We start from the raw sequence: 12,928 nt of genomic DNA, 5'->3' as shown, positions 1-12,928 counted from the left end.
GGGGTCCTGGGACCCCTGGGGGTCCGCGAACCATAGCATGGGGGTCTGTGAATAATTTGAATACATTTCTAATAAATTATAAAATTGTGTTGTGTCATTAAAAACAGCATATACACCATTGTTATGATACCATTTAGTGGCTCGAAGGGATATGTGAGTCTTGTTACTGTTAATTTTCTGAAAGCGTTTAAGATTAATTACTTGAAAAGTATAAATGCTGTCATGTTGAGTCAACAAGGATTGTAATGACCCTCTGTTTTAAAGTATACAAGTGGTATTTACTTGATTCAAATTGAAGTGTTATCTGATTATCACTATGGAACAGGTCTGAAGTATTTACATTGATACGTTTTACAATACAAATAGTTCCAAGGGCAACTAAGAGTGCAAATGGTAGTAAGCATGTGCTTAATCTGTGTTACAATTATGAGGGGGTCCTTGAACAGTTTTTTCACCTGTAAGGGGTCCCTGGCTCCAAAAAGTTTGAGAACCCCTGGTGTAGGAGGCTCAAAGCCCGCCTCTTTACGTCACACTTGCTCGACAGCAGCAATATGGCTGCCGCCGCCGATGGGCCTCAAAACAGCTCTTCAGAAACAGATGGGTGACGTCACGGATACTAAGTCCATTACTTATACAGTCTATGGTTAGAAGCTGTACAAAAAAAATGTAATCAATAAAATCATCTTTAAATCAATATTTAGCGTCAACTTGTTTGCATTGTTTGGTTTGTAAGTTAGGCAACAAGCAGGATAGCGTATAGTAAGCAAAGCAAAGGGGTCTCGTCTCACCCTGTCCGGATTCTATTTCCCATAACCACTGGCTAATTATAAATTATCCCTTATGTATATATGTATATATAGGAAAGTGTATTTCTATTGGTACATTATTAAATTTCTATAAATACATTACCATACACAGAGCCACTGCCACCCTCATCCTGTGGAAAACACTGCACTCTATAAATCATGTGAAGATTCAATAGACATAGATATTAAATTATGGCTTTGACTTCATTTAACAGAGGTCACATAACTCTAGGTGTAACCAGCTTTGGACTGCAGATATAGCAGCCTTTCATTAAGTCTTTAATCTAGTGCAGTTTCAAAACCTGGAGGAGTGTGTGAGCAAACCAGCACACGACTAGTCTAGCAGTGTTTGGTCACACATCAGAGCGCACAAACAGTGAGCCACCACCAGCAGCAGGTTCGCATAAATTCCCCAGCATTAGACAAGGTCAGAGTTACTGAAAAAAAAACACCCTTCAGATGGTGTGTGTTTTTTTTTTTTTTTCAGCACTGACATCAAACTTCAATAACAAGACTGCCCCTGTTCTGCTCTGGTTCCTTGAGGAAAACGGACACAGATCAATGGACTCAGCAGCCGAGCATGATCACCTCACTGACATTCATGGGGGGAAAATAACACAAAATGATGCATCCGACAGAATCCTCCTGCTGTAAATGTTTAAATTTACATCTGAACTGGGTTGCACGATATGACTAGAATGTCAAAAAATTTGATTTAACCAGTGTTGCAAATTCAAGGGGATAAAACTGACACACGTTAGTGTAAAATATCCAGTTTTTTTAATTCTTCTTTACAAAGAACCTGTGCAGGACTTAGTAGGTATTCATTTATCATTGCACCCCACCTAAATATCAATATTTTCAATTTTCTTAAATTTCACTGTCCAAAGAATCTGAGTTGAGCTCACATCATTCTTCTGCCACTTATGTCTAAAGCAAGTACAGCTCCAATGAGTGTCATCTGAAAGCTCTATTGTGGGTGTGAGGGTGCCCTCTGCTGGTTGCTCAGCTCACTTGTATCTGCATTGTACTGTACTGCTCTGGATGTGATTGTTTTTTAATATCACGTTTTCAATATGACTAAACAGCCTGAAGGAAGTTTTTTTCTAGTCCTTGTGTTCCTGTTTTTAGGAAATGACCCACCCTCCTTTCATTACATATTCATTTAAAATTACTTTGTTGATGACAGCTGACCGGACGATCTGCCATCTCCTTTTCATTCACTGTTCTCAAGGAGAGGAAAGGTCCCATCTAAAGCCCAGAAAGCTTTCTGTCTTAAGTCTCCAAGTCTCTCAGATAACACATTGTGCTTGTTTCCTGAGAGTAGAACTGCTTGTGTTTACCATTACTACAGGGATACCACATGGGACAAAAAGCCACAGAAACAGAACACCAAGGAGCTACGGTGCAGAAGGGGTCAAGATGTTCAAGGTGGTCTTGGAGAGATTTTACTAGATTTGACTAAAGTGAGGCCACTTTAGTCTTGATATAAAAAGGTGACACCATCCTGAGACAACACTCTTGCATCTGTATTGCTTGTCTGTGCAATATTTGAATCATAATAACTGCTGAACTGTAATGTAGAGCGACTGTGTGGGTCAAACCAGCATAGAATAACAAGGGCATCGACTCTTTGGCTCATTCATTTCAACAATAGGAGCAATCAATGGTGTTACATAACTTTAAATATACTGTGCAGCATGCGCCCACATAGATTCTAATCTATAAAATTAAATTCACAAAGCGCCAGTGTTTTGGTTTAAATTTTGCACAGTTGGTTTAAGAGAGTTAAGAGAGGGATACACAGCATTTACAAGGTTAATATAGGAAATCCACCCACCTATAAAACAATAACTACATTTGAATGTAATGTTATGACTACTACATGCATGTGGTCACCTTATTATCAATCAACAAACCTCAACAACATCGTGCTCCCTCTGTATTGACACTGCCCTATCTGTGCGTAATGTTAACGTCACACACGCTAACAGCCCTGCTATCCACTATGCCCTCCATTTACTACCAACCAGTCAGTGAATTTCCACCCCTCCACCCCAGCTCGGCCACTCTGCCTCCTGGCCATGGCCCTCTGTTCCCGTTTCTGTCCTGGCTATCCAAGCGGAGTGTTATGTGAAACCAATATCAGCTGTGCCTGAAAACTGCACTTCCTCCCTCTAAACTGTGACCAGTGAGTAAGCGAACAAGCAAACCGAACAATAATGTCTCCCTTTTCTTTAAAACCAAATGTTAACAATTGATTCAAATTCAGTCTGACTTCAATGTGCCACGTGCAGACAGCTGACACGGGACGTCCGTACATTGATGCAGCCTGCCCGTGCGCTGCAGTGGCCCATATTTTTACATAATCTACACAACAGTTGAGGCATAAAGCGTTTGAGGTGCTGAAGAGAGTCAAAGTGCGTAACTTGTGTTGACTGTAAATGCAACGCTCTGGTGGAGTGAGAGACTTCAGTCGATCCCAGCACTCTGCCATAATTTGTTCATGTTTAGTCAATAGCTGAGCTATTTTACTGGGAATGTTTGTGTAAACATACCTTCTTCGCTCTCTGGGAAATCTTTGGTGCACGACTCAAAAGCTTTTCAACCAAATATTCTCTGTTCTGCAAGACAAAAATCAAAGCATGAATCACAATATCATTAATACAACACAAGAATCAAAGCCTAATCATGAGTCAAAAAAATACTTTTGTACAAAAACATTTTTGTCCAAATTGTATCCCACACAGATACAAGAGGTAAAAATGATGGATGGAACTTTTAGAGGTAATGCCTTTGAAATGTTCAAAGTTACGTGGTTATCAGCTTAGCCTTTTTAAATAGTTGAATTATTAAGAGGTTCTGGTGCTTAATCCTGGTTAATCAGATTCATAAAATTAACATTATACAAACTCAGATAACAGTCGATCCAAACAATCCATTTATTCTGCATAGCAGCTTTTTAACAGCAATTCCTGCCTTTGATCCACAACATCAGAACATAATTGTGAATCACACACTATTGTTGTTGTTATGTTAAATTATTGAAAATTACATAATTGTTCACTATAAATGGTCCTGAAAAAAACAGGTGTGTTGTTACAGAAAAATCAACTTGCATTTAATTTTTAAACAGCATCCCAGAAATGTACATAGTCAATCAATAAGTGGGCACACAAAAAGAATATGTGTTGGTAAATTTAAATAATGATCAATATTTGATGTATTTAAGAATGTATAATCATCTTACATAAATTTATAAAAAAAACTGATGTTATAATCAAACAAAGATGACAGGTCAAATATGTAAGATGAATCAAATACCTTGGCCTTTTGGAAGAATTTACACTTTAAAAGCTCTGCAGCTGTAGGCCTGAAATAAAGGAAAGTACAATGATATAAAAAATATATTTAAAAAAACAGCACAACTGTAACTGCATGTAGCCGAGCTGCAGTATTGACAACAAATTGCATCAGCTCTCTTTGCTGAAATGTTTTGAGGATATTTGGGATGTGATGCTAACCTTTTGGCAGGATCCTTCTGAAGGCACATAGTTATTAGCTTTCTGAATGATTTGCCATACTTTTTTAGCGCTTCTTTGTCCTCTACACCTGTCTCTAGAGATGGTGGATCATTCTGTAGAGTAAGCATTAAAACCTAAAAGGAAAAAAAGGAAACAACACGGTCAACACCTCCTTCACAATTCAGCAGAAAGCCGATGGGGAAAAGAAACTCCAAGAAGGAAACTGTTTGATGAAATATCTTTGATGGAAAGTAAAACCATGGCGTCCCCCTGATAAAAGGTTCCCTCTTAACTATCAGTTGGTTTCCTAATTACAGCAAAAGCACAGGGTTGAAAAAAATGATCTGTATGTTTTTTCTTTTTTTCTTTTGCAAATGATGAAACTTCACAGAAACACATTGGTTCAGGAGGAAGTCTAAGGCGAAAGGTTTACTGGTAATGCTTCCTTTTTTACTTGAAAGAGCTGGTAAACGCTGCAAGAACGGCTATGAATAGTGCTGTACTGAATTATAACTACAAACACATGGTCGTAGCATCCAGGCACTTGCCTTCATAGGAGGGTAGCGGTGATATGGTGCTGATCCTGTTGCTAACTCAATGGCTGTAATTCCAAAACTCCATATATCTGCTTTGAAATCATAGCCTCGGACCTGTGGGTGTAAAAAAAAAAGAACAATCATCATCTGGGCAAAGTTAAGTCTCCAGGGCTTTTTGTAATGTTATGATTCAAGTCATTCACATGTCATAAACTAAACCAGCTAACAGCGTTAAAACAATACATGGTTCGAGCGTAGCAGAAGCTAGCTCAGGCAAATACATTTTGAATGAGCTATGATGAATGTGGTGTCAAATGCAGACTTCATTTTTGTGCAGAAGGAACAGGACTTACTTGTTCCATCACCTCTGGTGCCATCCAGCATGGCGTACCCACAAAGGTTTTCCTTACTTTGTTTCTTGTCATATCTCCCCCTGTGGCTAGAAATGCGCTTACACCAAAATCTGAAAAAATAAGAAGCAAAACATTATCATTAAGTTAGTTTAAAACCTTCAGAGTTAAACCAACTTTCTGACTGCAAAATGTGTGCAGGATGGATTGTGAATACTGGGCCAAGAGAGGGGTTTCAGTCACTATCAGATATTATTGTGTGGTACTTCTCCCCTTTCAAGATTCTTCCTTCCCAGCTTCAGAATCATAAACAGTCTCAGGTAAATTCAGCTGAATCCACGACTAGAACACAACAATCTAAACATACATTACCCTCTCAATGAACTAAATCAGTCTATTCCTTCATCAAGGTATGTCTTTCATTTTTACTAAATCACAGATAAGTATCTAACTATCTACAACAGTATTTTCAGCCCACCTGCAATCTGCACAGATCCATCTTCTCCAAGTAGTATGTTCCCAGCTTTCACATCCCTGAGGTCAACAAATCACAAACACAGTCAAACAACAAAGTCATGTGGGGCAGCATTGATTCTATCGTCCTTAAACGAGTCCAGCAGACCACCACCATCTGGCACTCTGCCCAAGGGGCCGACAGATTTAAACCCGCCTCCCAGTGACCTTGAAAACCTGAACACAACTACACTGCTTGTGAATAAAGTTACATAACACTTTTTATCTCCCTTATCTAGAGGATCTTATAATTAAACTTCTAAAACACCTTTTAAAAGCCGCTTTTGGCTTAATCAACAAGTCAAACAAGTGTTACCTGTGAATCTGTCCATTTCTGTGCAGGTAGTCCAGCCCCTCCAGGACTTCTTTTAGAATCGTTGCAATAATGGGCTCATCTAGTGATCGATTTTTGTCGTCGTCTTTGTTTGTGTGCTTTATGATATCCAGCATAGAGCCTACAAGAGACACAGCAGAATGACCATTAAGTTAATATCCATTTTTCATATACTAACGAGGAGCAAAAAAGAGCAGCAGCATTACCCGCAGAGCCATCGCATGATCAATACTCGAGACCAGTGCAAATCATCTTAGTGTCTGTTAATTGCTTATTATCCTCAAAACAGTTGAACATAACAGGCAATGCATAATCCTGCAGATCCGTGACAAGTTAATAGCAATGAAGGATGTGCAAAGGGACATCATTAGACCAAAAGTGTTATTCACCACTGCATGCAATGAATAGTGTGCAACTGCTTCTATATTACTGTAACACAGCCTGCCTTAAGAACAAGTTGAATTAAATAGTATGGTAGGATTTAAATGTGGTCTTTTTGTAGACATAATAGCGAATGTTTTATTTCTACCTACACAGTTATAATAGAAATGGTTATCAATTAAGTCAGTAGACAGTAAGCATATTTTAGACTTTATACATTAGACTTTAGACTTTATTGTCCCCTTGGGGAAATTCTTTTCCACAGCACCTTTCTGCATTTCCACAGATATAGAAAAACACAAGAACATACACTGTAGGCTCAACAAACTGTCCATCAAGATATCAACACTCAGACAGAGTTGTGTAATTCAGCGAGGCCTTTTGTTCAGGCTCGCTATAACAGCAAGGATCAGGCTCTTGCCGAGGCAAACCCTTCTGCACTTCAGTGCTCTGTACCTGCGTCCTGAGGGGAGTGGGATGAGGTAGGTGTTTAGTGGATGTGTGTTGTCCTGTTCTATTGAGGTTGCGATGCATATGACGGTCTGTGAGGTTTGGTGTGGGGAGACCGATTAATTTAAAAGCTGTGGTGGTTATTTGTGTGAGTTTGGCCTTGTTTTTAACAGATAGCATGTTGTAGAAGCAGGTGGAGCAGTACAGGAGGATGGATTGAGTCATGCTTTGATATAGCAGCAGAAGTACACAGGGGGAGATATATATATATTTTGAGATATAGCCTGGAACATATATCAGTTGGCCGATATCTTTGTGCCAACACTTACCTAACAAACAATTTGTAGAGCTGGTATATGTATTTTCCAATATGCACTGATGTAAAAACTTTGTGTACGTACAGAACAAAGAATGCAGAGAAACACTGCTTTTGTTTGAAAAGCTACAAATGCTCTGATTGCATCGTTAATAGAACCCTCACAGTTGGCAGACAATGTTTATTAATGTTGTGAAATATTGTTTTTTATTTCAGGAAGTCTACAAAGTTTCTTCAAATAGTCATATCAGTATATCAGCCTTTTTCTTAACCGCTCAAAAACAGACAATAAAGGCTGCCATGTCTGAGAATGGTGACTAAAATTGATATGCGCCTTATTCTCAGTCATAACCGTCTCATATTGGACAGTTATGACTCATTTTGAGTGACTACATTATTTCTTATATGACACAACTGCAGTATAAGTAGGTTGGAACCCAGGAAGCTAGAATCCCCACATTCACTTAGCATTCATGTATTCACTCACCTCCACTCAGAAGCTTCATGACTAACCAAAGTTCATCCTTCACTACAAAAGAGGTGTAGTAGGTGACAACATTGGGATGGTAACACTGGCTCATTGCTTGGATTTCTTTCTATTGAGAGGGAAAAAATGACAAGTCAGGACACATCAAACAATGATTAAAGTTACTATATATAAGTGCTTTGCTCTTCTTTTTAATAATCTTTACTAAACTGTAGTAAACTCAGTGTTAAAACTAGGTACTCTAATGAAAATCTGTAGGCTAAAGCAACTTACATGGAACATAGACTAATATGTATCAGAGAGAAAGCAGTAGTAGAGCATTACAGGGACTGCTACAAAATAACTCTGTGCACACAGAGAAAAATAAGCCCATATTTATTGTTCTCACCAATAGCTCATCCATGCTGGTCTGGCATTTCTCCAGGTTTATTCTCTTTATGGCGACGCGCTCCTGTCTGGGGGTACAGAGGGCTGCCTGTACCACAGCTGTGGCCCCGCTGCCTGGAATCAGAGCCATAACAGAGAAATGACAAAGTGCAGAGGAGCAAAGAGGGACACATACAGATAGAAAAAAAAACCCTCTTTATTTCAGTCAGTCACTCTGTGGGGTCATGCTATGCATCTGCTGCTGAGTTTGTGTGTTTGTTATGATATTCACCCTCTGTGTCTGCTGGCTAAAACATAAGACCCACATAATAACAGAAACTGACTTTGAGTACAGCCCCCCTCCCCTCAACATGATGTGTTGTTTACTGGGTTCATTACAAATCAAGCCACGCTGGAGTAGTGAAGTCGTTCACACCTAGAAGCTGTGACACGCAGCATACTGCTCGCCAACTGCCAGCAGCAGATAAGGTGACAGTGAAAACGCAAGAGATGTGACTGTTCACCATTTGATTAAAAGAACAGAGAGGGGGTCTCCCTTACTCATCACAGTCAGCAGCAAACAGCTGTGGTGCTATTTCTTATCAGTATTGGTATGACTTGTCAGCTCATCTGCACAGAACATGAACTTGCCAAAAATATTTAGACAACTTCCTTTGGCTCTTTTTTCAGTTCATTGAAGATTTTCGTTGTTGTCACTTTCAGTCTCATGTCTAAAGTTAAAAAGCTCCTGGGAGTATGGAAAATGAGCATTTAAAAAAATGAAAGTCAAATATTATCAAATAAAAAGTTTTAATACTATGACCTCAATAGTTGTATTATTGTTGTACTTTTTTAAAACATGATGTGTTGCACCATCATGATATTAAGTTGTTATTAAAAAATTTTGATTTGCCACTGCCTTCCTCTCTTAGCTCATTTTAACTCACTTTAAATTAAAATTTTAATGTCATTTTTAAAATATTTCAATTTTTTATTTTATTTCCTGTTTTATTATATTTGTCATTTTAATTGTGTTCCTTTATGGCTGTCTGGATGTTTTCAATGCTTTTAATGTTTCAATATAAAGCACATTGAGTTGCCCTCCTGTATGAAATGCGCTATACAAATAAAGCAGCCTTGCCTTGCCTTGCCTTAAGTTCTCGTTATATATTCAATATTTACCACATGAGTTAAAGCAACTCTCTGACTGTAAAATGTGTGCAGGATGGATTGTGAATATTGGGCCAAGAGAGGGGTTTCAGTCACAATCAGATATAGTATTGTGTGGTACTTTTCCCCTTTCAAGATTCTTCCTTCCCAACTTCAGAATTATAAACAGTCTCAGTTAAATTCAGCTGAATCCAAGACTAGAACACAATAATCTAAACATACATTACCCTCTCAATGAACTTGTCAGCTCATTTGCACGGTACATGAACTTGCCAAAAATATTTAGACAACTTCCTTTTGGCTCTTTTTCAGTTCATTGAAGATTTTCAGTCTCATGAGGCGTTTTCCGACCACAGGAACTTTATCCCGGAACTAGTGACTTACTTACCCCTGAACTACATGCATTTCGACCAAAGGAACCAGGGTCTAAATTTAGTTCAGGGGTAGATAATCTCTCCCCCGAAAAGCCACTGCTTTGGGGGTAGTACTTTTCGAAGGTCCTGGGACTTTCGGTTGAGCGTAACAGTGTTAGTAGATTTTACACAGTTGTTGAAACACAGAGGGAGTTCCTGGGAATGCATACTAGTTTAGTTTTTTATTAAGATTTCAATATATTATCTAATATAATTTTTTTTCTCCATACGTCACTGGCCTGATTTGCACAATCTACCGGGGACTTCAGCCTGTGGTCCAAACGCAGACAACAATGGGGGCAGGGGAACCTTTAGTTCAGGGTAAAGTAGTTCTGGGGACTTAAAGACCTCGGAACTCTTGGTCGAAATGCACCTATGTTTAACGTTAAAAAGCTCCTAGGAGTACCGAAATTGAGCATTTAAAAAGAAAGAAAAAGTCCAAAATAGTAAGAGCGTGGGATGAAAGTCAAATATTATCAAATAACAAGTTTTAATACTATTACCTCAATATTTGTTTTATTGTTATACTTTTTTTAAACATGATGTGTTGCACCATCATGATGTTGAGTTCTCATTATACAGTTGTGCTCAGAAGTTTACATACCCTGGCAGAATTTTTGATTTTTTGGCCATTTTCCAGAGAATATTAAAGATAAGAGAAAACTTTTTTTTTCATTCATGGTTAGTGGTTGGGTGAAGCCATTTATTGTCAAACAACTACTCTTTTTATATGTTTTTAAAAGTAAACTTAAGACTTACCTTTTTAATCTAGCTTTTAATTTGGAGTAGTTTATTTTAGCCCTGGACTGCAATATGATTATTTTTATTATTATTTTTATTATTTTAATCATTTTTATCCAACCATTGTTTTAACATGTATTTATTAATCTTATTTATTTTGTGTTCATCTGATCTTGTTAACTCTACCTTATTTTTTTTCTTTCCACTCTTACTTATTTTATTAATTTTACTGTGTTGATTTTCTTTTTTAAGTATTTCTTTTTTAATCATGTCTTTTATAATTTTACCATTGCTGTTGTTTTCTGACTGTCTGTTACTCTGTGAAGCACTTTGGGCTACATGTTTTTATGTATGAAAGGTGCTATATAAATATACATGTAATTATACAATGCAACAATTCTCCAAGCAGAATTCCATATTTCTATTTTTTGTATTATTTAACTACTATTTTTTAAATGTAAAAACTACCTCTGCTACTCACCACTGCACTTTTATCATATTATTTTAGCCTGTACGTATTAGTCATGCCTATTTGTTGTTCTTTTGTATTTATAGCTGATGTTATTGTTATTATTTTTATTTTATTTTTATTTGTATGTCTTATTCTTATGCCTTGTACAAAGAGAGCACAGTTTACCACAGTCAAATTCATTGTGTGTTCAAGCATACCTGGCCAATAAAGCTGATTCTGATTCTGAGTCTGATTCTGATATAAATAAAGTTGAGTTGAGTTGAGTATATCATAATGACAACAGAAACTACCCAAGATCATAAATTCTGCCAGGGTATGTAAACTTGTGAGCACAACTGTATATTCAATATTTACCACATGAGAAACTATCCACGACATGTAATTGTGTTTACATGCCAACACAGATTACTGCAGTAGATTTAACATCTGTGATTTTATTGATGGTTAATAAACTGGACACGTGCCCGGCACAGCTGTAGTAAGTCTGTAATAAGCGGAAGAGCCACTAAAAAACGCACTTGTGAAAAGTGACATTTTCCACCCCGTGTTGCAACCTGCGTGTACGCTGATTTGTCTTAGTCTTTAAGTCTCAGACACAAACCGGTAGTTTCCCTAAATGTGCTTATTAACATCCGCATTGCAAAGCGTTGCAGGAGGCAGGCTACTGAATATGAAAACGCCGGTAGGCCTTCATCGTCGCTCCCAGATGATCCCCCTCCGTGGCATGCCTCTCCATGTTAATATGTAGCGTACATCACATCCCCGGGTACTAACCTATGACTTCCTGCAGCTCGTACGACTCCCTGGTAATTGGCCAGCTGGTTGTCAGCGCTGGTTGCGGGTGGTGAACAGGAGCCGGAGATTCGCCTTGATCCGCCATGATGATGAAGATGATGATTCTGCGCTAGTTTTAGAGAGCCTCTCTCTCACAGACAGACCGACAGAGAGACAGAGAGAGAGAGAGACGGAGACAGTCAGATGTGACCTCTCCTCTCCTCAGTACAAGTGTCAGCTGGCGGCTGAAGCAGCAGAGCAGCTATCGATGAGCACAACCCGGAAAATAACGGACCGCGCGCGCACACACTCACACTCACACGCGCACGCTACCATTCCAGTGACATGCTGGTTTGAGGCACGAGGGTTCATGGACACAGGAAGAATTGAAATCACTATCATGTCTGTCAAAAGACTTACCAATATATGTTTACTGTCTACACCTTATTCATGTTTTAAATGAGTTATAATTAAATGTCGTGTATTGTGTGTACATGTTATCTGCTAATTGGGTTTATCATTATCGTGTAAAATAACTTGGCAGTTGCTTTGTATGCAACAGGAACACGTATGTGTGACGGTTCCATGTCACATGCAGCCACAACTAAATATGGAGTGCGTGAAGCTGGTCACTAGAGGGCGCCATCACATCTTTAAAAACGTCTACCACACTGTATGGGAGTGACTGACTAACACTGTAGTCACAATCGCTCCATACAGAATAATGATTTGATATTAGATCCCAATATATACGTGGAGTATGCCAAATGTCTTATTTTAATAAAGTCAAAAAGGTTATGAACACTTCTGGACTTTTTTATTTTTTTGTAATAACCTGGTGCAATTGTATCTGTGCAATAACTTACATCACTATCTATTCATCAGATAGAAGTGTACATAATGTGTATATATCTGTAATATTTGCCATATTTTATTTTATTTTCTTCTATTCTTATGTTATCATCAGAATCAGAAATCAGAATCAGAAAGAACTTTATTCACTATGTATCTCAAGAATACAAAGAATTTGACTCCGGTATTTTTGCGTACTCCCTGTAGAACATAAATAGACGGACACTAAAAATCAAGTACTAATAAAAATATGTAAAATATTTATATAAGTAAAAAAGGCACGAGTGCAATAAAAGAAACAATAGACAAACATGGTAATTTGCAATAACTATTATTACTGTTATTATATTTTTAAGTATGTAAGTGCATTGTTGTATTCCCTTGTCCCGTGTTGTAAGCTGCTGTAAAAAAATAATTTAAAGTATATCTTATCTTATCTTATC

The 12,928-nt window shown here is 38.0% G+C and overlaps 1 protein-coding gene across 1 annotated transcript in view; it reads right to left on the bottom strand.

The window, feature by feature from the left end:
* stk39 (serine threonine kinase 39) overlaps positions 1 to 12,928 on the bottom strand; it is a 35,142-nt gene that overhangs the window by 20,813 nt on the left and 1,401 nt on the right. The window contains exons 2-11 of the mRNA XM_034693631.1: positions 11,634 to 11,763; positions 8,086 to 8,198; positions 7,698 to 7,806; positions 6,046 to 6,184; positions 5,695 to 5,750; positions 5,220 to 5,329; positions 4,879 to 4,980; positions 4,331 to 4,464; positions 4,131 to 4,179; positions 3,365 to 3,430 (exon numbers count right to left, since the gene is read on the bottom strand). Of these exons, the coding sequence (XP_034549522.1) occupies positions 3,365 to 3,430; positions 4,131 to 4,179; positions 4,331 to 4,464; positions 4,879 to 4,980; positions 5,220 to 5,329; positions 5,695 to 5,750; positions 6,046 to 6,184; positions 7,698 to 7,806; positions 8,086 to 8,198; positions 11,634 to 11,763 (1,008 nt within the window). The remainder of the gene's footprint in view (positions 1 to 3,364; positions 3,431 to 4,130; positions 4,180 to 4,330; positions 4,465 to 4,878; positions 4,981 to 5,219; positions 5,330 to 5,694; positions 5,751 to 6,045; positions 6,185 to 7,697; positions 7,807 to 8,085; positions 8,199 to 11,633; positions 11,764 to 12,928) is intronic.

This window comes from Notolabrus celidotus, chromosome 10 (genome assembly GCF_009762535.1).
Source record: "Notolabrus celidotus isolate fNotCel1 chromosome 10, fNotCel1.pri, whole genome shotgun sequence".
NCBI lineage: Eukaryota > Metazoa > Chordata > Actinopteri > Labriformes > Labridae > Notolabrus > Notolabrus celidotus.
The sequence above is the reverse complement of the archived record's forward strand: the minus strand, read 5'-3'. Positions and strand labels throughout refer to the sequence as shown.